The sequence below is a fragment of the Bos taurus genome, chromosome 3 (genome assembly GCF_002263795.3).
Source record: "Bos taurus isolate L1 Dominette 01449 registration number 42190680 breed Hereford chromosome 3, ARS-UCD2.0, whole genome shotgun sequence".
NCBI classification, from domain to species: domain Eukaryota; kingdom Metazoa; phylum Chordata; class Mammalia; order Artiodactyla; family Bovidae; genus Bos; species Bos taurus.
In genome coordinates, this window is record NC_037330.1 from 25,110,582 (window position 1) to 25,136,022 (window position 25,441).

The 25,441-nt window shown below is 37.5% G+C and overlaps 1 protein-coding gene across 7 annotated transcripts in view; it reads left to right on the plus strand.

Moving 5' to 3' along the window:
* The window catches only part of SPAG17 (sperm associated antigen 17), a 256,137-nt gene that overhangs the window by 109,933 nt on the left and 120,763 nt on the right, over positions 1-25,441 (plus strand). For all 7 annotated transcript variants that reach the window (XR_009493800.1, XM_059884728.1, XM_059884727.1 and 4 more), the window contains 3 exons: positions 3,549-3,610; positions 4,170-4,283; positions 14,354-14,508. Coding sequence is in view for 6 of the 7 variants with exons in the window: in XM_059884728.1 (XP_059740711.1) it covers positions 3,549-3,610; positions 4,170-4,283; positions 14,354-14,508 (331 nt within the window). In the remaining variant the exon portion in view is untranslated. The remainder of the gene's footprint in view (positions 1-3,548; positions 3,611-4,169; positions 4,284-14,353; positions 14,509-25,441) is intronic.

The window sequence follows — 25,441 nt, forward strand, 5'->3', positions numbered from 1 at the left end:
ACGACTCAGAGGGGTTAAGTAACTTGTTCAACCACATATGAGCAGGAAGTCAGGATTCCAAAGAGGGATCCAAAGCAATGCTTCCTCCACTGTGTCTTGTGGCTTCCTCAGTTCTAAGAAATGCCTTGGGATGCATCTGATGGTTTAACCATATTCATATTCTCTTCTTCATCGTTATACATACCCAATTTTGTTGCCTTTGGGACTTCCTAGGGCTGGTTGCTTACCTTCAGGGCAGGTGCCTTACCTTTAGGGTTGGTTCTCTATCTCCCTGTTCTATATACCCTTACCTATTAGCCTAACTCGCAAAAAATTAACTTGAGATATTATGGCATTAGTGAGTCCTATTGGAATATAATGTATGACAAAGAAGTCATTTTGAGTTAATATAGAGCCAGAGTAAGCCAGGAGAGAGATAAGGCCTGAGGGGTTTTTTGTTTGTTTGTTTTATTTTGCCTTTCTTTTTTTTTTTTTTAAAGAGCAGTTGGTACATAGCTTTCCTTAGGCAACTTTTGCCACCTGGTGGTCAAACCACATAAATTTGTGTTCTGAGTCCTGGTGCAAAGTAAATGTTTATAGCAATTCCCTAAATCATCATGGCTAAAAATGCTATAATGGATGGTGTATCCTAGTGGCCAAGCAATCTTGAGAGCTGAACCCATGGCCTGTGAGGGATTCTACCTGATGTAGGCTGGCCTATGTCAAGGAATTGTTACATTTGGATGGAGATGGGTAGATGAACCTTGGTGCCTCACTGAGGCTATTAACATGTAAGGGAAATTTTTGTTGTTGCTAATCTTTTGTTTGTCTTTGCATTTTTCCCCTAACTGAGTCACATTTCTGAAGCAGCCACTTTAAATCTCTAAACAAAGCAGAAATTGTTCATGTATTTCCTGCACAACCATCTTAGCATCAAATACATAGAAAAGCCTGTTCCTGGACTTGAAGGGCTAAATACTTGTGCTTTTCTCAACCAAACAGTAGATTTCCATCTGAGACTGGTTTTGAACTTGACGGGGCCTATTGGATATTTATGAAAAACCTGAGAGTTGATAACCATGAGGCTATAGGTTTAGATGTGCCCTTTATGCTTGTTGAGTGTTTTTTTAATAAAGTAACTGCTTTGCAGAGGGATCTTGTTATCTCTAAAGTAAAACAGATTAGGAAAGCTGTTTTTCAAAGAGATGAGAATGCATCCATTTCCAGATGTGTCAAAAACTACTGAATCACACTGTCAAAGGATTATGTGGTTGAAGGAAGAAATCAGGAAGAAAGAAAAAGAATGACTTTTACTCTACTATTAAATAGAGTTCAGATTAGTCTTAGAATGTTCTTCCCTTTGACAAAATATCTGATGCACAGTTTTTTAAAACATATTTTCTAAACTGGAGACTTTTTTTTCTATTGGATCCTTAGACACAGGAGGGAATATCAAGTCTCCTGGAAATCTGGCAGCCCATAGAATAGAATAATTTTTATTCCACAGATTGCATATCAATTGCTTCAAGGACACATGGGACATAATGGTCTATTTAGAGTTATAGTTGGCCTGAGTTTTCTCTTGAGTGTCTGTGTTATATAAATATTAAACTGAATTGAATTTATAGTTTTCTTATAAATCAAAATGGAACATTCATGCTGTCACCCTCACCAGCCCAAGGTGAGATGGAACTAGTAGCAAAAATATAAGTAGCTATGCTCCTAAAGACAAGTAAAATATTTGGCCTATCTTGCTTAGATGTAATTAGCTAGTCCCTCTAGAAGCCCAGATGTGGTTCTCTTTGCCACACAATGAAAATTTAGATCTTGTGAAAGTGAAAGTTGCTCAGTCGTGTCTGACTCTTCGCGAATCCATGGAATTCTCCAGGCCAGAATACTGGAGTGGGTCGCCTTTCCCTTCTCCAGGGGATCTTCCCAACCCAGGGATCTAACCCAGGTCTCCCACATTGCAGGCAGATTCTTTACCAGCTGAGCTTATGCTTACCCCACAAATAAGCTTTTGTTGTAGGATTTCTTCCACATTTCTGCACTCTCTATTTGGCTCAATATTTATTTCCAGTTTTAATACATGATGTAGATTTCTCTCATTCAATCAAAAAAATATATGTATTTACCGATTTCCTACCATGTGTTGCGTGCAAAGAGTAAGGTTAGGGAAAATAGAAGTTCTTATTCTCCAGGAATTCACATTTGAGATGGAGAGACAGACAAATATTATTAAGCATGGATAAATGCCATGATCAAAAATCAAGCAGGATAAGAAGCAGAAGACTCTTGAGGAGGTGACAGTTGAACAGCAATATGAATGAAGGGTTTGAAACAGATGACTCTCTAAAAGCAAAGCATGCTAGACAGAAAATCAAGTTCAAAAACTTCAAGATACAACAAGCAAGCCAGTGAGTCTGGAGTCGAATGAGCCAGGGAGAGTAGAAGGAGGTGTGGCTGGAGAGTCAAGCTGGAGCCATTTTTATATGACTTCCTCGGGATTAATCCGCTATTATTCAGAGGGTGATAAAAAGTCAGACTGGCTGTCTTTGAGCAGTAAGACAGATATGTTACAAGATTTAATGTGCCGCCCCCCCTCAACTTTATTACTTTGATCAGATTTGGAATATGCTATGTCCTTGATTTCTTTCTTTCTTAGAGATTCACAGTCACAAGAGCATATTACAAATTCTGAAACTTTCACAGTAAAGTGTCTATTTATCCATGTGAAACTCATATACCATGGAATTCCTCTACATAACACATTTGTTAACTTTAAGATTTACTGAAACAGGATGATTCAGAAATCAACACCATCAGTCTGTTTCTTCCCTCTCCATTTATGGCTGTGTGCTTAGTACTCAAGGAGGTTATCACAGTCCCAGTTATCCTTTGGTCACAGCGAGAGCTAGTGTGTCCATGATAAGGGGCCCCGTGGAACCCAGCTCCCTATTCATTTTATTCATTTAACTAACTTTTAAAAATTCTGTAAATCTGAAGATGCCCATTAAATGGGTTTTAAATTAATACATTGTTAATGAATGGGGGAAGAGCTTAACAGGATAGAGTGTGGTATTGCTTCTTCTAGTAGGAGGTGCTTTTGTCAGGGGGTTCTTCTTTCCATACATCCCTGCCCCTGTCCTAGTCTGTCACTCACAAGATACAAGTTTGAAAAGGCTTTGTGATAGTACCAGCATCATAACAGACAACTGTGTGGTGAGCAGCTGACATAGTTTAATCAGTAAATATTTGCAGCTTGTAAGATGAAAGTACATTGTCAGAAGCGAGCCATACAGTCTGAAGGCAGAATATCTAATATATGATTTAGGAATGTATTATATAGGGAGCTGGGTTCTTTTCAAAGGACTTAGTATAACTTTTCTAGGTAGACACTAATTTAGAATTATTGACAAAAACACCTTTTTGGAGGCATGAAACATGCCTTTCAGGAATTACCTTTTCAGCACAGAAACATAGATCACATGGCAACAAAAAGGCACAGCATTGACCAAAGAGAGAACAAAGCCCAAACACAACTGGATGTTGATGTCTTTGATTTACAGAGCAGACCATGAACAATGAGATCAAAGATGAAGCGGTCACAAATGCTGATCTTCTTGAAAAGGTAGGGAATTATTGCCCTGAAAGTGTAGATGCCAGTAAGATCTGAGAAAACCGTAACTAAAAAAAGAAACTTAGCAGGAAGGGGCTGGTACTAGAGGAGAAGGGTTTATTCAGACACCCCGCCTCCCCAGCTCAGTTCCAACTGGAGAGAAAGGAGTTAATTTCACCAGCCGCTCAAGCAAAACTTCCAGGCTCCATGCTTCTCTCTAGACAGTGTGGCTTGGCAACGTCACGAACACCTGCTGACCATACAGCTATGTAGAACTAATGCTGTCTTGAAGTGAGTTCAGAAAACCTGCCTATAATTGCTAACAGGACTCAGAAGAGTATAACCTAACAATAAAAATATTTAGATTATGTTGCCCATAAAAAAAAAAAGTCAAAGGCATACTTTTTCTGGCAGCAGTTCTCTTAAAATGTTGCCATATGGATTTATACATATGCAGATTTCCCCCAATTAGATGGAGTGCATGCTGGTTAGTTGATGGAGTCCAAGAGGGCTTCATTTGGACTTAAACAAATTAAAGCTGAAATTGTATTCCTCTGATTTTTTTTTTAAGAAACCAAAGAAGATGACTGTAGAAGCCGAGTTAGAGGACATAAAGAAAACCCAGCAACGCAATCTAATGGACTGGAGTTTTACTGAACATTTTAAACCAAAAGTTCTGCTTCAGGTATTAATGGGCTATGAGTCTCATCAGATTGGTCTGGGGAGGCTCAATGTGATTTCGAACAGTTCACTTCTAGGTCACTCTCAGATCTATTTCAGATCAATATTCCCATTTACTTCAGCTATAAAGTGAGTTTATTCCCAGACTGTGTGCTATGCATGCCCAAAATAGTTTAAAATATACTTTCTTAAAGGATGTTTTTTTAATGAAGTCTCTTAAGAAAAGAAAGAAGATATGTGCATGACTGCTGCACATGTTTAAAAAAAAAACATAGTAATAAAAGTAAGATGTTACTGGGAAGCAACCTTATATTTCCCCATATTGCCTGTTAGCTCTCTTCAGTTTTCACATTTCTAAATATTTTCTGATGCAATTAACAATTCAATGTAAACTGTGATGGCTAACATTTATTGAGCACTTACCATATGCTGCTGCTGCTAGTCAATGTATTACTAGGTTATTTAATCTCTTCAGTAATCTTATGAAGTAGAAACTATTTAAATAGTAGAAAACTGAGGCACCTTAACCACTAGTAACTTTTGTCCAAGGTCACACTGGAAAGGGTCTCACTGGTTGATGAGTGAGAGAAGCAAGATCTGAACAAACCCAAGAAATCAGACCCAGAACTTGTGCTCTTAACCACTACGCAAAATAATGAGTAATACTAAGGCAAGCTCTTTTTGTCAATTTTACATTTTACACAAAAACTTTTACTCTTTTTTCTTTTATCCTTTTAATTTAAATTAAATTAAATTTAATTTAAAATTTAAATTAAAATTTTACATCCACTTATTTTTTAAAGCCAAAACATTGTGTAAAGAGTCTTGTGAAAAATACAAGGTCCCTCCCATGCCCATGGAGCTTTCCAGGTGGTTCAGTGGTAATGAATTTGCCTGCCAATGCAGGAGCCAAATCCCTGGGTCAGGAAGATCCCCTGGAGGAAAGAAATGATAACCTACTCTAGTATTCTTGCCTGGAGAATTCCATGGACAGAGAAGCCTGGCAGGTTAGTCAGTGGGGTCACAAAGAGTCAGACATGACTGAGCATGCACACTCCCATGCCATGACACAATTCCCAGAGGTAAAAATCTTCAACGTATTTACCTGTTTCTTTTGTTACTTAACTCAGTTATCTCTAAATAACAAGATATTTAGTTACCATCATCAACTGACTCCCTCTTGAAAAAACAGCTTGCCCAACCCCATATAACACACACTGAGACATGCACATACACTCACTCATTACTCCTATACATACATATACACACTCATAAACTCAAACCTTGTCATTCTCTGAAACTTTTAGCCATATCATAATTTTTATTAGATTTCAAGATTTATCATATTTCAATTATATAAGTGCTATTCACAGCTCAAACAGTATGAAAAAGCAAAAAGATAGGACACTGAAAGATGGACTCCCCAGGTCGGTAGGTGCCCAATATGCTACTGGTGATCAGTGGAAAAATAACTCCAGAAAGAATGAAGGGATGGAGCCAAAGCAAAAACAACACCCAGTTGTGGATGTGACTGCTGATGGAAGCAAGGTCCGATGCTGTAAAGAGCAATATTGCATAGGAACCTGGAATGTCAGGTCCATGAATCCAGGCAAATTGGAAGTGGTCAAATAGGAGATGGCAAGAGTGAACATCGACATTTTAGGAATCAGCGAACCAATATGGACTGGAATGGGTGGATTTAACTCAGCTGACCCTTCTATCTACTACTGTGGGCAAGAATCCCTTAGAAGGAATGGGGTAGTCATCATAGTCAACAAAAGAGTCCAAAATGCAGTACTTGGATGCAATCTCAAAAACAACAGAATGATCTCTGTTCATTTCCAAAGCAAACCATTCAATATCACAGTAATCCAACTCTATGCCCTGACCAATAATGCTGAAGAAGCTGAAGTTGAATGGTTCTATGAAGTTCTACAAGACCTTCTTGAACTAACACCCAATAAAAGATGTTTTCATTATAAGGGACTGGAATGCAAAAGTAGAAAGTCAAGAAACATCTGGAATAACAGGTAAATTTGGCCTTGGAATACAGAATGAAGCAGGGCAAAGGCTAATAGAGTTTTGCCAAGAGAATGCACTGGTCACAGGAAACACCCTCTTCCAACAACACAAGAGAAGACTCTACACATGGACATCACCAGATGGTCAACACCAAAATCAGATTGATTATATTCTTTGCAACCAAAGATGGAGAAGCTCTATCAGTTAGCAAAAACAAGACTGGGAGCTGACTGTGGCTCAGATCATGAACTCCTTATTGCCAAAGTCAGACTTAAATTGAGGCAAATAGGGAAAACCACTAGACCATTCAGTTATGACCTAAATCAAATCCCTTACAATTATACAGTGGAAGTGACAACTAGATTCAAGGCATTAAATCTGATACACAGAGTGCCTGAAGAACTATGGACGGAGGTTGGTGACATTGTACAGGAGGCTGTGATCAAGGCCATCCCTGAGAAAAAGAAATGCAAAGGAGGAAAGGAAAGATATACCCATTTGAATGCAGAGTTCCAAAGAATAGCAAGGAGAGATAAGAAAGCCTTCCTCAGTGATCAGTGCAAAGAAATAGAGGAAAATAACAGAATGGGAAAGACTAGAGATCTCTTCAAGAAAATTAGAGATACCAAGGTAGCATTTCATTCAAAGATGGGCACAATAAAGGACAGAAATGGTATGGACCTAACAGAAGCAGAAGATATTAAGAAGAGGTGGCAAGAATACACAGAAGAACTATACAAAAAGATCTTCATTACCCAGATTATCACGATGGTGTGATCACTCATCTAGAGCCAGACATCCTAGAATGCAAAGAAAGTCAAGTGAGCCTTAGGAAGCATCACTATGAACAAAGCTAGTGGAGGTGATGGAATTCCAGTTGAGCTATTTCAAATCCTAGAAGATGATGTTGTGAAAGTGCTGCACTCAATTTGTCAGCATATTTGGAAAACTCACCAGTGGCCACAGGATTGGACAAGGTCGGTTTTCATTCCAATCCCAAAGGAAGGCTGTGCCAAAGAATGCTCAAACTACTGCACAATTACACTCATCTCACACGCTAGCAAAATGATCCTCAAAATTCTCCAAGCCAGGCTTCATCAGTACGTGAACCGTGAACTTCCACATGTTCAAGCTGGATTTAGAAAAGGCAGAGGAACCATAGATCTAATTGCCAACATCCAATGGATCACAGAAAAAGTGACACAGTTCCAGAAAAACATCTACTTCTGCTTTATTGACTATGCCAAACCTTTGACTGTGTGATCACAACAAGCTGTGGAAAATTCTTAAAAGAGATGGGAATACCAGACCACCTGACCTGCCTCCTAAGAAATCTGTATGCAGGTCAAGAAGCAACAGTTAGAACAGAATATGAACAACAGACTGGTTCCAAATAGGGAAAGGAGTACATCAAGGCTGAATATTGTCACCCTGTTTATTTAACTTATATGCAGAATACATCATGCAAAATGCCAGGCTGTAGGAAGCACAAGCTGGAATCAAGACTGCCAGGGGAAATATCAATAACCTCATATATGTAGATGACACCACACTTATGGCAGAAAGCGCAGAAGAACTAAAGAACCATTTGATGAAAGTGGAAGAAAAGAATGAAAAAGTTGGCTTAAAACTCAACATTCAGAAAACTAAGATTATGGCATCTGGTCCCATCACTTCATGGCAAATAGATGGGGAAACAATTGAAACAGTGAGAGACTTTATCTTTTTGGGCTCCAAAATAACTGCAGATGGTGACTGCAGCCATAAAATTAAAAGCCACTTGCTCCTTGGAAGAAAAGTTTTGACCAACCTAGACAGGATATTAAAAAGCAAAAGCATTACTTTGCCAATGAAGGTTCAGCTATGGTTTTTCTAGTAGTCATGTATGGATGTGGGAGTTGAACTATAAAGAAAGCTGAGCACCAAAGAATTGATGCTTTTGAACTGTGGTGTTGGAGAAGACTCTTGAGAGTCCCTTGGTCTGCAAGGAGATCCAACCAGTCAATCCTAAAGGAAATCAGTCCTGAATATTCATTGGAAGGACTGATGCTGAAGCTGAAACTCCATTACTTTGGCCATCTGATGCGAAGAACTGACTCACTGGAAAAGACCCTGATGCTGGGAAAGATTGAAGGCAGGATGAGAAGGGGACAACAGAGGATGAGATGGTTGGATGGCATCACTGACTCAATGGACATGAGTTTGAGTAGGCTCTGGGAGTTGGTGACGGACAGGAAAGCCTGGTGTGCTGCCGTCCACGGGGTCACAGAGAGTCAGACACGACTGAGTGACTGAACTGAACTGATTCATAGCTGCACTGTGTAATATCCTGGATACATTTCCTTTTTATTTGTTTAGTTTGATAAACATTTGTCATTACTCTCCCCCAAATTCTCTACTTAAGAGTAAATCTCTGCTCAGTACATTCAAACCTAACAGATATTCCATCAGTTGTGTTTTGTAAGCAATATCTTTCCTGTGTGTTCTGAACCTCTGCTTGCCCTCTACTTGTTTTCTGGGTTCACAGGGTCACAGGTGAGCAGGAATTTTGCCCAAGGATGGACCAGAAACTGAGTCACACCCATAACTGACTTAGAAGATATTCAGATAACATTTGAGCCTTAGAGTTGATGCTGGAAAGGGTTGAAACTTTGAAGGATGTTGGGTGGGTGAATGTATTTTATACATGGGAAAGATATGAATTTGAGAGGCTACAAGATAAACTGTAGGCTTCTCTGGTAGCTCAGCTGGTAAAGAATCCGCAATGCAGGAGACCTGGGTTTGATTCCAAGGTTGGGAAGATCCCCTGGAGAAGGAAAGGGCAACCCACTCCATTATTCTGGCCTGGAAAATTCCATGGACTGTATAGTCCCTAGAGTCGCAAAGAGTCAGACTGACTGAGCAACTTTCACTTTCAGTCTGAACTGTTTTATGTTGAACAGTGTCCCTCAAAAGATTTTTTAGAATCTTTACACCTAGTACCTGAAAGTGGATTATTTGGAATTAGGGTGTCTAAATGATGTAATCAAGTTAAGATGAGGTCATTATAGTAGGCTCCAACCAAATGTGATTTATGTCCTTGTAAGAAGAAGAAAATACCAACTAAAGACACACAGGGAGAATATTTGGTAACCAGAGAGGTGGAGATTAGAATGATGCAGATCCAAGCTAAAATTCACCAAGGATGGATGACCGCTGTCAGAAGCTACTATACAAAGCAGCAAAGGAAATCCTACCAGTTCTCAGAGAGAGCACTCTACACAGCGACGGTCCTGCCATCCCCTTTGCGGCCATCCTGGCCGTATCCTTTGCCTCTATTTCCAGTTAGATACTGTCTTCTGCATCCCATGTTGCCCTCTCTCTTGGGTTACTCTCTCTTTGTAGGGGACTGTCTTTTCAAGTTGCCTCCTGAGTTAACATAAATGGCAGGGAAATTTTTGAGGTGATGGATGTTTGAAAATACCTTAATTCTATACTTTTAACTGCCAGTTTGGCTTTATATAAGATGCTAAGTTAAAAAGTATTTTCCTTCAACATTTTGAAGCCATTCCTCAATAGTCTTCTAGCTTTCCAGATTGTCCTTGAGAAAGAAAAAAACACTGAAATTATGATTCCTGGTCAGTCGAGTCTGTGTTTTTTCTTCTCTCTGTAAGGTCTTTAAGATTTTCTTTTTGTTCCAGTGTTCTGGATTTCCTGTTGATATTCCTTGATGTGTGGTTCTATTCCTAATACTGCACCGGGGAGCCCAGTATAATCCAGAAACTCTGAGCTTTACATTCTGGGAAATATTATGCAATCCTCACTCTAATAATCCCCTCCCCTCCCTTTTCTTTAGTCTTTCTTCCTGAAACGCCTGTTGTTCTGGTATTGGACTCCTAGACTGAACTTCCAATTTCCGTATCCTTTCCTTCCAAGTTTTCAACAGCTTTTCTTCTTATTCTGGAAATACATCTCTGCTTTCATTGAATTTTTCTATCGAGTCTTCTGTATCTGTTGTTATAATATTAATGTCATAAGGTTATATTTATAGTTACAAATTACATTTATAAAACATACTCTTCACATTCCCTGGTACCGTATCTTCCCTTATCTCTATGAGGATCTACTGAAGTCCTTTGAAGTCTTCTCTCTGAAAACTCCTTTCCCCAGGTTTTAACTACTTTTTTGTGGAGGAGGTGTCTTCATTTTTCACATTGAAGAATAGCATCTAGTGATATTTGCCTCTGTTTATATTCATAATGAGACACTAAAAAAATATGATAGGAAGTGCTACATAAAGTCAAAGTGGGGGAAAGCTGTCAATACCCTGACCTTGTCGTTGGGTGATTTGGCTGCGGGGAGGTGGGGGGTCTTGAAAGACCCGTGAATGTTGATGTATTAATTCTATACTCTTGAGCCATTTAGAGTCTCTAGGGAAAAAAGTCTGATCTCTTCTCTTCCGAGACATAACTTGTCAGGGTTTTAGGAGCTGAATGATGGAGGAAAGGAGTTTCAGATTTCTTACCACCCAGTGTCTAGATCTGCACTGTCCAATGTGGTAGCCACTAGTCACATGTAGCTTCTGAGTACTTAGCAATTTTTATATTGATTACATATTGAAATGATAATATATTTTGACATATTAGGTTAAATAAAATGTATAGTTTGATTTTACCTCAACCTTTAAAATATGACTACTATAAATTTTAAAATTATGCACATGGCTCACATTTGTGGCTTCCCTTATATTTCTATTAGACCATGCCAATTCAAGTTTTACATAATTCTCTTTTTTCTGTGGTATAGCTCTCCCTCAGTGGTGCCCAGGGTCCCTCCTCTTAAAAACCCACAGGGTCAGCTTCTATAGTAATAACCCTGCTTTCTTCTGCTGATGAGAGAGATGGGCAGTACCCTGGCTGCTCAGAATGGTTGAGGCTTCTTAAAAGACATTAATCTTCCTATTTTCATTGCCCCTTTCATTCCACTTTCAGAGGTACCTAACTCTGCCATTTCCAGAGCCTTTCTGTGTTTCTGCTCATAATGTTCCTTCTGGTCTCTCTTAAAACTAATCTTGGAATTTGATTTTCCATGTTCTGCTAAATCAGTTACCATTTATTCTCCTGCTTTCTAGCCTCCACGATGTTTCTTTTGTCTCATCTCCCTTGGGCTTCAACTTTGTGATATTAAAACTCGAATTTGACTATTCCTTTAGTGAGGGGTTAGGAAGTGCATGTGTTTAATCTTTCATTTTTTAACTGGAAGTTCATTTCAGATTTTACTTTGTTTTAGCCTCTCCTCCTCACTCCATAGAAGCTTAACTTTTATTTCTTTTAAAAAATATATGTATTTATTTATTTATTTGGCTGCTCCAGGTCTTGGTTGCGGCATGTGAACTCTCAGTTGCAGCAGGTGGAATCTAATTCCCTGACTAGGGATCGAACCCAGGCCCCCTGCATTGGGAGCCTGGAGTCTTAGCCACTGATCCACCAGGGAAGACCTGAAGCTTCACTTTTCAAGGTCACATGTAATTGTCCTGCCAAACCTAATGAACATTTCTTTGTATATCTTCCTTGACCTTTTCCTCACAAAGCTGATCACTTCCCCACAAAACACTGTTCACTCCCAGTTTCCAAAGCACCATACCGAATTTCTCCTCAGTGTGCCATCTGGAATTTTGTTGAGTACTTCTCCTCTACCTACCATTTAAATATTGAAGTGCCTCAAGCCTCAGTCTCGAATTGTCTTCTCTCCTCTGTAAACATTCTTTTAATGATTTCATCTACTACATATGTCTAATCCTGATGACTCATAAAAGTTTATCTTCCAAATTATCTCCATCTTGAGTTCCACATTAGTGAATTTCTGATAGGCATCTTAAATATTTCGTGTCCCACATGAAGCAAATAATTTTCCCACCTAAGCATGCTTCTCCCCTCATCCATCTCAGAAAACGTCAGTGTCAAGCCAAAAGGCTGAGAGTCATTCCTTACTTCACCTTTTCCTTTGTCTCACACATCTGGTCCATCATCGAGTTTTGAGGGTATACCTCAAAATACCTCTTGAGGCTCTTCACCATCTCCACTGCTGCTACTTTAATCCAAGTTCCATCCTCCCCATCTACTGTAATATCATCAGCCTATTTCACTCTCTCTCCACTCTAATCCCTTCTCTCCACATCAGGTGTTCCATCAATTGCTTCTTAAACACACATCTCTGAACTCCAGAATCCTCTGTAAAAATCGTAATCATATTTTAAAGAAAAGTCTTAGCTATCTTGTTCGTTTTGTTTTTCTGTGAATGTCGTAGGTCTCCATTTTTAATGAAAAGCTTAATTAATGAGAAAAATATCAATACATGATAATAGGTAAAAGCCAAGTTTTTTTAATGTATTGAACTACAGTTGATTTGCAATGTTGTGGCCAAATTTTTAAAAAGGAAAAGAAATAAATTGTATGAAACTTTATCAAATATTGATTGAGAACACCTACACGTTCATCAAAAATAGAAGTTTTGTTGTTTGTTTGTTTTTCTAATTTAAAATCTGAAAGGAATTTGCCCAAAAAAGTAATGGATAGGACCCCCACAGAGCAAAATGTTTTAAATGCAAAAATATTTACCATGTCAGGACTTCCCTGGCAGTCCAGTGGTTAAGACTCCATCCTTCTACTGCAGGGGAGCATGGGTTTGAGCCCTGGTCAGGGAACTAAGATCCCCACAGCTGCACTGTGCAGCCTAGAAAAAGAGAGAAAGAAAACAAATTTACCCCATATGTGTTTCTTGTATTGGCTCTCAGGGAGCAGTTGTAAAAATTCAAATGCCGCTTCATAAAGGCATATAGGGGATTAGATTGGGGAGTAAATGTATTATTTTAGTTACACTACCAGTGCGCAATTGACAGCAAAAGTAAAATAGTCCTTTCCTGACATAATATGCAATTCCATGCCTTTAGATCATCCAGACAGTGGAGAACAGAAAGCTGCCTCCACCAAATTGATATGGACAAGAAAAAACAAAACAAAACCCCGCAACTGTCTAATTTCTTTCCCTATGGACATATTTCTTTATGTTGATTGGCGTAAGGTAAAGGCAGCTGCCCACAGGGCCCCTCTGTTTGTGGCTGCAATTACAGTGCTGAGGATAAAATGTTTTGGAAAGGATCAGGGATAGAAGTTGTGTAGAAACAGTATGTATCAAGAAGACCACTCACAGTATGTCTCTGTACCACACCGTGGTGTAGTGGAGAGCTCTGTGTGGAGTGTGAAATGTGACATTTAGAGTCAAAAGACTGGTATAAGCCCTTGTACCAGAACTTAGGAACTCCATACTCTTAGACAAGTCTCTTATTCTCTCTTGGCAACAAACGATACTGAAAAATGCAGCTTTTAATATTTTGAACTGGGAAAAATAATCATACCGATGTATCTGAGGTTTTTATGATAAAATGAGATGATTTATCTGAAGGTGTGTGTGTGTGTGCATGTTAAGTCGCTTCAGTCGTGTCCGACTCTTTGCAACCCTATAGACTGTGGCCCACCAGGCTCCTCTTTTCATGGAATTCTCGGGTAAAAATACTGGAGTGGATTGCCATACCCTCCTCCAGGTGATCTTCCCAACCCAGGGATCGAACCCAGGTCTCCCATACTGCAGGCAGATTCTTTACCATCAGGAAAGCCCAAGAATACTGGAGAGGATAGCCTATCCCTTTTCCAGGGGATCTTCCTGACCCAGGAATCGAAGCAGGGTCTCCTGCATTGCAGGTGGATTCTTTACCAGCTGAGCTACCAGAGAAGCTTAAAAAGAAGGCATGGAAAGTGCTAAATAACTCCTAGACTTTATTATCTCCCAGCATTAATGAAAAACACTTGAGCAAATACCTCTATGCTTGGAGCCTAGGATTTGTTTTTCTTATAAGAGTTACTAAAATGCTCCTGAAAATATCCGCCATCCCTGCTCTCACCTTGACCAGCATCATGGAGATAAGGGGAGAAAAGGAGGAAGCAGAGAAAGGCCCTAGCAGGAGACCCTTCTCTTGGGGAAAAAAAGACAAAACAATGCATTCATTTTGATTTTCAGGTTCTTCAAGAAGCTAATCAGCAATACAGGTGTATTGATTCGTATTACCATACACAAGACAACTCTTTACTGTTGGTCTTTCATAATCCGATGAATTTACAACGTCTGCGTCATGAATATTGGAAAGTTGGCCTTCACTCTAATGTTGGATTCAGGTAACCAACTTAGATGGTTTAGTTAGTTATCTTAGTTAGCTTGTTACTTGGTTTTTAATTCCTTAGCCTAAGCTGAGTGGTTCAACCCAATAAAAACATTTGTGCAGTACCGTAGATTCAGTGAAGTACCGTAGATTCAGTGAAGTTCACCAAATTGAATGCTGTGTGCCAGGCACTGTGATAGGTGTTGAAACTATACACTGAAGAAGGCAGACATCATTCCTGGCCCCATTGAATCTAGTGGGGATATTATTAAATTATACTTGATTCATTTAGACTCCAATATAACAGCCTCTGAAAGGTTTAAAGTAGGAACTACAAAACATGGCATTCCATATGCTGGTTTTGGGTAACTCCACTTGATCTAGGGAAGACTCAAACGTAGGGTAACTGAATGACACATGCACTCAACTTCCCAGCAAACTGAGACCTCTAGGAATCAGTAATTTGTTTTTCCTCCCCAGCTCCTTAATTATTTCATTGCTATCTTAAAAATTTTCTCTCCTTTCTCATTAATGATGAGAACTTTTCATTATTTTTCTGTACTGGTTAATATATATTCAGTATTTGTTATTTATATAGAATTTAGTCCTAAGGGATACAGAGAGGATGAACATGGACCTACAGAAAACTGGAGAAATGGATTGTGTGCATACATATACACAGAATCACACACTTTAAAGTCATAAAATGATTTTTGTTAATTAGGTATACACAATAGGTATACCAAGCTAATATAACTGTGCTTTCCTTTGTTCTGTTTTTCATTGCCAGTAATTATGCTTTTCATTTCTTTGTTGACTAGGACTTCAGTACAACTTTGAGAACATTATTGTCTTATTCTAGGTTTTGAATATTCATCTATTAAGTATTTTTTCAGTTTTTTGCCATAGGTAAATGCTCCTTATTAGGTTAGAAAATTTTCTTACATTGCTAGTTTGCCCTAGGTTCTTAATTATAGATGACTATTAAATAATATCAAATGATTTTCCTGCATCAATTTAGGTGTTCTCTCTTTTCCTTTAATCTGTTAAGGTGTGAAATTTTATTAATAGATATTCTAATGTTTGAACTTACATTCCCATGAAAATCCAATTTGTCCATTATGTTCTCTTGTTTATAAATTGCTGCATCTGGCTTGCTAATATATTCTTTAGAATATGTCCAATCTGTATTCATGGGTAAGATTCAGCTATAATTTTTCCCATCTTTAAATGTTCTTTTCTGGCTTGAGATTGAGATTTTTATTAGCCTCATAAATTAATGGGTGGGTATTCTCCCTTTTTAATCTTTATTTTTTTATTTTCTGAAAGAATTTATGTAAGACTAAGATGTATATTCCTTTGGCATTTGGTAAAACTTGAAAATAAGACCATCTGGACCTGGGAAGATGGTTAATTACTGATTTAACCTCTGTCATGATTATTAGACACTTTGGGTTTACTATGTATTTTTGAGCTACATTTGATAATATGTATTTCTCTAGGAATTTGACCATTTTACCTGTTTTCAAAATTATTGCATAAAGTGGATTACAATATGCTCTTGCCTTTTTGTGTTACACATATCTGTTTTAATTCCTAATGCTTTTAATCTGTGATTTCTCTGTTTTTCTGAACCAGTCTTGCCAAAGGTTTGCCAATTTTGTTAATTTTTTGTAAAAGCAACTATTGCATTTGATCCTTTCTCCTTTTTATTTTTTAAAAATATGCCCTCATCTTTATTATTTTTTATTTTCTCTCAATTTCTCTGGATTATTCCAGTGTCCTTTAACTTTGCAAATTAGAATTTTATCTCAGGATTTTGAGTTATTTTTGTTGCTTTACAAGTATTTAAGGCAAAAATTTCTTTTTAAATACCACCTTAGCACTACAAAATATCTGACTGATGGAATTTTATTGTTGTTCATTTTTTTGAACACATAATTCTTTTTTATTGAATTATAGCTGATTTACTATTATATTAGTTTCAGGTGTAGAACATTGTGATTCAATATTTTTATAGATTATACTCCATTTAAAGTATTATAAATTATTGCCTACGTTTCCCAGTGCTATGCAATGTATCCCTTTAGTTTATTTTATACCTAGTAGTTTGTGCCTCTTTACCCCTATTCTTATCTTGCCTCTTTCCTCTTCTCTCTCCTTACTGGTAACCACTAGTGTGTTCTCTGTGTCTGCGAGTCTGTTTTGGTTTTGTTATATTCATTCATTTGCTTTATTTTTTAAATTCCACATATAGGTGATAACAAACAGTATTTGTCTTTCTCTGTATGATCTATTTGACTAAACGTAGTCGGTCCATCCATGTTGCTGCAAATGGCATAATTCCATTCTCTTTTATAGCTGAATAGGAATTGCCTGGAAAATCCCATGGACGGAGGGCCTGGTGGGCTGCAGTCCATGGGGTCGCGAAGAGTTGGACATGACTGAGCGACTTCACTTTCACTTTTCACTTTCATGCATTGGAGAAGGAAATGGCAACCCACTCCAGTGTTCTTGCCTGGAGAATCCCAGGGACTGGGAGCCTGGTGGGCTGCCGTCTCTGGGGTCGCACAGAGTTGGACACGACTGAAGCGACTTAGCAGCAGCAGCAGCAGTGTTCCATTATGTATATGTAGCACATCTTTATCTGTTCATCTGTTGATAGACATTTAGGTTGCTTTCATATCTTGGCTATTTTGAACAATGCTGCTATATCATTCATTTCTCATTTCCATCATTCTTATTTGACCCATGGATTGCATAGAAATGTGAGTTTTTATTTTAAACATTTGGCTGAGTTACATTTTTATTATAGTTTATAATTTCAAAAGTAGTAGTCAGACAACATGTTCTATAGAATACTGATGCTGTGAAATTTGTTGATCAACTTTGTTGCTTAATATGTGGTCAGTTGTTATAAATACTCTAAGTTTGTGTGTTAAGGAAGTTTATTCTTTGGTTTTTGAATACAGGTTTGTATTTCTTAATCTTCACTATTCTTTCTGATTTTTAAAAACTTGGTCAATCAACTAATGAGAAATGATTTTTAAAAAACTCAATGTGTGATGGAACCTGGTAGATTTATTCCTATAAATTTGTCAGTTTTTGACTTCATGCATGTTAAGATTGACACCACCCTTATGATGATACCAGCCTTATGGCAGAAAGTGAAGAAGAACTAAAGATCCTCTTGATGAAAGTAAAAGAGGACAATGAAAAGGTTGGCTTAAAACTTAACATTCAAAGAACTAAGATCATGGCATCCAGTCCTACCTGCCACTTCATGGCACATAGATGGGGAAACAAGGGAAATGGTGACAAACTTTATTTTCTTGGGCTCCAAAATCACTGCAGATGGTGACTACAGCCATGAAATCAAAAGACACTTGCTCCTTGGAAGAAAAGCTGTGACTAACCTAGACAGCATATTAAAGAGCAGAGACATTACTTTGCTGACAAAGGTCCATCTAGTCAAACTATGGTTTTTCCAGTCGTCATGTATGGATGTGAGAGTTGGACTATAACAAACACTGAGTTCAAGGAACTGATGCTTTTGAACTGTGGTGTTGGAGAAGACTCTTGAGAGTCCTGTGGACTGAAAGGAGATCTAACCAGTCAAACCTAAAGGAAATCTGTCCTGAATATTCATTGGAAGGACAGATGCTGAAGCTGAAACGCCAGTACTTTGGCCATCTGATGCGAAGAACTAACTCTTTAGAAAAGACCCTGATGCTGGGAGAGATTGAAGGCAGGAGGAGAAGGGGACGACAAAAGGAGATGGTTGGATGGCATCACCAACTTGTACATGAGTTTGAGCAAGCTCCGGGAGTTGGTGATGGACAGGGAAGCCTGGGGTCGCAAAGACAGACATGACTAACTGACTGAAATGATGTTAAGATTATGTTAATAAGCAAAACAAGAATTGAGTTGTTTCCCTGATTAAGCTTTTATCAATATGCAATGTCTTTATCTCTAGGATTGCTCTTTGCTTTCAAGGTTATATTGACCAATATTGATATATCTGAACAGACTTTATCATATGTATCTTATCTGATAGTGATAAACTTTACAAGCCTCTTTTATATTTTATCTTGTATATCCTTTTCTATCCATTTACCTCTTGCAAAATATATATATAGCCAAATTTTAAAAATTCATCTGACAATATTTACCTCTTGAGAACCTAGTTCATATATTTGGATTAATTTCAACCATTTAATTTTGTCCTTTTATTTGCTCTTTTTTTTCATTTTCTTTATTTCTCCTTATTTGGTTTGAATTAATTTCATTTTTATTACTACTACCAGAATGACAGTTATACACTATATCTCAACTCATTCTTCAGAAACTGTGATATTCACTTGAAAATTGACAAAGTCATCAGCACCTTTGTTACGCTATTCAGTCACTCAGTCACGTCCGACTCTGTGATCCCATGGATCGCAGCACGCTAAGCTTCTCTGTCCTTCAGTGTCTCCTGGAGTTTGCTCAAATTCATATCCATTGAGTCAGTGATGCTATCTAACCATCTCATCCTCTGCTGCCCCCTTCTCCTTTTGTCTTCGATCTTTCCCAGCATCGGGGTCTTTTCCAATGAGTCGGGTCTTCACATCAAGTGGCCAGGTATTGGAGTTTCAACATCAGTCCTTGAAATGAATATTCAGGATTGATTTCCTTTAGGATCGACTGCTTTCATCTCCTGCAGAAGACTGTGCCTTTACCTTCCTACCAAATAATATAAGCACAATAGAGTGTTTTAACTTCTTATCACCAGTCCACATTTTCTATTATTGCAGAACACTTTAATTCTATCTTAATGTTTTTACCCCACAATATAATAACATTATTGTTTTCATATCCAGTGTTTGTAAATTAATATATGCTTACTATTTTATTTTCCCTTCTTCCTAAGATAAGAGCTTTAAAAGTTCATATAGTGAGGATCTTTGGTAGTAAAATCAGTTTTGTTTATTGCAAATATCTTCATTTTAGCCTTGTTCATGAAAGATAATTTTGCTTAGGATATAGTTCTTGATTGACATGTAAATTCTCAGCACTTTGAAGAAAATTATCCCATTGTCTTCTGAATGCCTTTGAAGTTATTAAGATGTAAACATCATTCTTAATAAAAAGTGTTACAAGCATCTTTATAAAATTAGAAACAAAATAGAGGTAACTACCATGACCAATTCTAAGCAACATTTAATGAAGATCTAAATCAGAAAAATTACTAAAAGTATCTTTAAAGTATAGGAACCCAAAAGGAAACTGCCATTCTTGGCAGCTGAGGTTATTAGCGACACAGGAAAATCCCAATCTATCTAAAAATGTGAATTAATGGGAGAAATTACCTGAAGATCAGCCCTGAATATTCATTCAGCAACCCTGATGCTGAAGCTCCAACACTTTTGTCTCCTGATGCAAACAGCCGATTCCTTAGAAAAGACCCTGATACTGGGAAAGATTGAAGGCAAAGGAGAAGGGAGCAGCAGAGGATGCGATGGTTGGATGGCATTACGGACTCAATGGACATGAATTTGAGCAAACTCCGGGAGATAGTGGAGGACAGAGGAACCTGGTATGCTGTGGCATGACCCCATGCCAGTCCATGGGGTCACAAAGAGTTGGACACAACTTAGCAACTGGATAACAACAGCAGCATATCCTCTAACTGCATTTTTTTGCACTACAAGAAATTGTTAGAAAATGTGATGTTTAAAAAAGGAAAAAACACCATTGACAACAGAAACAAAAACTAGAATACCCAAAAAAGGCAAACCTAGGGCTTGTTTACACCCACACTTTGACCAAAGAAAATCATTCTTTTTCCATTCCCCTCCCAAGTGAAAATGTTAGATATACTTGGCTTCAGATATTACAAATTAAATAATAATACCCAACATATTGATCTTTACATACATTTTATAACTTAATAAAATAGATACATTTTTCTCTTTCAGTAACCTATTTTATGACATGTTCTGTAATTTACTTCTCCAGTGATGTTTATATTATTCTCCCAAGTGTGTAAAATATATCACTTAGAGATATATTGGTGTTACACTAACCTTATGGATAACACTGACAATTATGTGTATTTTTTATGACCTGATTCTCCAAGATAATTGTGGATTCAAGTTAACAACCAGAATCACATGGTAAGTAGAATTTAATCCAATTCTGTGCTTACTTAGCTTTCTGCAAGAACCCAGTGCAGGAGATCCAGCATGACCCCATCTTCATCCCATCAGGGGGCTCAGCAGCTGCCCCAGGGCACCACTTCTTTTGCTTCCCTCCCCACACTGATTGTGCGTACCTGCTGAAATGGGCATCAAGGTGCCGTGTTCCCCCCTTCACCTAAGAAGCCACAGCCTGCAGTCCACTCCCATTTGTCTCGTTAAGGTGTGAGCCCACAGCTCTGAGGATTCACAGCACATAAGGCAGTCAAAATATTCCACCTTTTAACTCTGTAGAAAAAACAATACTGTTAGAAGTTAGACTACAAAGTCATTTTCCAAGACCCTTTGCTTACACATACAGGAGCTTCCACAGTATGTATCTGACTTTGTGGAGAGTAAGAATACTTCACATGGAAAACCATTTAGAGTTAGTGGATTCCAAGGGGCTGGGTAGCAGGGCCCAATGGGAGAGAGAGTAGGTCAGAGGATGAAGAATAGATTAATCTACAACCTTGTCAGTCCTTCTGAAGTTAATTCTCTATTCAGCTTTTCTATTTCTTCTTCAATTACTTTTGGAAATTTTTACTTTCTTAAGGAATCATGCATGACATCTAGATTTTCCAGTCTATTAAAATAAAATTAATCAGTATTCCCCAAATAAACATCCATTTCTGAGAGAGATAGATTAATGTCTGTCTTTATGATTATAGCTCTGTTTCTTCTTCCTGTTCTGCATGTGTACTGTATGTGTATGTGTATATGCATAACGTTATTTTTTAATTTCTATTTTTATATACATCCTTCTTAAAGGATTGTAACTTATCAACATGATAACACATCTATCTTCCCTTTAATGCTTTTCACCTTGAATTTAACCATATTTGATATTAATATTATTGGAAATTCTTTTATATTAATAATTTACTGATGTAATGTTCTCAGTCATTTTGCATGTCAACTAGGAATGATGTTTCACTATATTCATGGAAAACTGGTTATAATGGTTAAACTAGTAAGAGAATTATTTTTCTCCTGTAGCAAAAAAAAATCTGTAGTTGGGCATTGTGTCAGGGATAGTGCTGCTGCTCACAAAAATTGAGGACCTAGACTTCTGCCATTTTTATATTCTTCTGCTTGAATTTGATTTTTAGATATATCTCTCTTTTTAAAATTTAAACTTTTTATTTTCTCTTGGGATATAGCCACTTAACAATGTTGTGATAGTTTCAGATGAACAGTGAAGTGACTAAGCCATACATATACATGTATCCATTCTCCCTCTCAGAGAAGGCGATGGCACCCCACTCCAGTACTCTTGCCTGGAAAATCCCATGGACGGAGGAGCCTGGTGGGCTGCAGTCCATGGGGTCGCTAAGAGTTGGACACGACTGAGCAACTTCCCTCTCACTTTTCACTTTCATGCATTGGAGAAGGAAATGGCAACCCACTCCAGTGTTCTTGCCTGGAGAATCCCAGGGACGGGGGAGCCTGGTGGGCTGCCGTCTCTGGGGTCACACAGAGTCGGACACGACTGAAGCGATTTAGCAGCAGCAGCAGCAGCAGCAGCAGCAGCAGCATTCTCCCTCTAGCTCTCCTCCCATTCAGGCTGCCACATAACACGGAGCATTGTTCTATGTGCTATACCATAGGTCCTTGTTGGTTATCCATTTTATTTTTTATTTTATTTTTTTTAATGGACATACTATGGTCTCTTTATTTAATTTATACACTTATACAGGTCAGCCATTCTATTTCAATGCTTTATTTACACAAATCTGTTGTCATTGTTTAGCTATACAAAGGATTGTGAAAACTATTTTAGATTCTACAAACATGAATAGGCCTTTGTTCTTGAGCTCAGTTTAGTCATAATTCATAAATATTTAAGTAGTTTGGAAAGTATGAATAATATTTTTAAAACTATATTAAAGAACTGATGGAAAATTGTACATATCATTACTAAACTATGAGTTTCATGAGAAATGGCGAATAATTGTGTTTACAGCATTCTCAATTGATACTTTTGAGAAAATATTTATGTTGATAAATTTTAGGCATTACTATTTATACAGCATTCTGAACACCATACAATATAACAAATATTTTAAAAATCATCTTTATATTAGAAAGCTTACAACCTATTTAAGAATTCTATTTTACTGTCATTAATAATAGTGAAGCTTCTGCTTATTGATGCTTATGATGTGTCAGACTTGTGTTCAACACTTTCCATATATCATCTCACTTTGTTATCACAACATTATACAAATGAAGAAGTTGAGGATTATTTGTAAGTAAGTGGCAGATCTAGGATTTGAACCTGAGCCTTCCAATATCAAAGCGGACCTGAATTTTCTATTATTACTGCAATAAAGTATATACTGCTGATACTACTACTTACATTTTTCTGTAGGATTGATGTTTATCTCTTTTATTATTTATCTTTGTACATTTTTACATTTACAAAGATTTTAGATTATATACTTCTTGAAGGATAAAAACATTTTATCATTTTATATTATCTATGAACATAGCAGGTAAATATAGCAGTGTGTACAAGTCCATCTCAAAATCCCTAACTGTCCCTTCCCCCCATCTTTCCCCCAGGCAACCATAAATTCATTCTCTAAGTCTTTTGACTTTGTTTCTGTTTTAGATACACCTCTTTTAAATATCAACTTGAGTTTTTTAGCCACTCTGAGATCTCCTGTCTTTTAAAATATTCTAATAATAATAACAATGTTAATTTTTTTACATTTAAAATAACTTAATATATTCACTTTTACTTTATTTGTTAATATGTTTGGCCTCATTCTTACCATTAAATTTATACAACCCATATTTTTACTTCAAGATTAATCCCTTTCTTCCTTTGTTAGACTCAATTCATTCTTAGCATGTGATTTTTTAAAAGTCATAAATTCTACTTATATTTTTGTAGAAGTTACACTTATCCTTTTAAATCACATTTAAATACTTTTATATAATAGATAGGGTTGCTGCTGCTGCTGCTGCTGCTAAGTCGCTTCAGTCGTGTCCAACTCTGTGTGACCCCATTGACAGCAGCCCACGAGGCACCCCCATCCCTGGGATTCTCCAGGCAAGAACACTGGAGTGGGTTGCCATTTCCTTCTCCAATGCAGTGAATATTAATACCATTTCCCAGGAAATGTTAAAATGTTTAACATATTTTCACATGCTCCCAGTGCATCTCCTACCTCCCGTTTAGAAATTGTCTATAAATTTTGTTTCTAATCGTAAAGTAATATTTTTGATAACAAGTAATAGAACTGAATATAAATAATTACTTACATTTAACTATTAATTTTATTCTTTCTCAACTCTTACTTATATCCCATGTTGTCTTTCTTCAACTTTTCTTTTAAGCTCTGGAATACATTTTTGAGTAATTATTTCAGGAAGTATCCCTGGGTGGCAAACTTCCTGAATCACTTTGTGCTGAAATGCTTCTTATTTTGTCATTTCATTTGAAATATACATATCTGTGTTCCGTTATCACAGATCAATTGTAAGCATTCTGGGTTTTGTTTAAAACTATTAAAAGTTTCTAAGAATAAGAGAGTATAATCTGATTTAAGGATTAAAAGGATCTTTATAGTTGCTCTGTTAGGAATAGACTACAGGGACTCGAAGGTAAGAACAAGGAAACTTGTTGGAAGACTATGGCAACAATCCTAGCAAAAGATGATAGTGACTTAGACCAGGATTCGGCAGTAAGCAGAGTGAGACATGATACGATTTTGAATATATTTAAATATGTTTTAAAAAATCATTTGGATTTCCTGACAGTTGGAAGAAGAACTTGAGAAACAAGAGTAGTCAAGATAACTTCAGGGTATTTGACCTGTTCAACTCAACATGTTAACAAGTGTAGACTTACCACCAACTAACAGGCCAAGCAGGAATTCAAGAGACACCTGTAGTAACAGGCAAGTTTGGCCTTGGAGTACAAAATGAAGCAGGGCGAAGGCTAATAGAGTTTTACCAAGAGAATGCACTGGTCATAGCAAATACCCTCTTCTAACATCACAAGAGATGACTCTCTACATGGACATCACCAGATGGTCAATTACCGAAATCAGATGGACTATATTTTTTTACAGCCAAAGATAGAGAAGCTCTATACAGTCAGCAAAAACAAGACTGGGAGCTGACTGTGGCTCAGATCATGAACTCTTTATTGCCAAATTCAGACTTACATTGAAAAATGTAGGGAAAACCACTAGATCTTTCAGGAATGACCTAAATCAAATCCCTTATGATTATACAGTAGAAGTGACATGTAGATTTCAGGAATTAAATCTGACAGTGTGTCTGAAGAGCTATGGATGGAGGTTTGTGACATTGTAGAGGAGGTGGTGATCAAAAACCATCCACAAGAAAAAGAAAGGCAAAATGGTTGTCTGAGGAGCCCTTACAAATAGCTGAGAAAAGAGAATCAGAAGGCAAAGGAGAAAACGAAAGATATACTCACTTGAATGCAGAGTTCCAAAGAATAGCAAGGAGAGTCAAGAAAGCCTTCTTCAGCGATCAATGCAAAGAAATAGAGGAAAATAATAGAATGGGAAAGACTAGCGATCTCCTCAAGAAAATTAGAGATACCAAGGGAGCATTTAATTCAAAGATGGGCATGATAAAAGGACAGAAACGGTATGGACCTAACAGAAGCAGAGGATATTAAGAAGAGGTGGCAAGAATACACAGAAGAACTATACAAAAAAGATGACCCAGATAACCACGATGGGATGA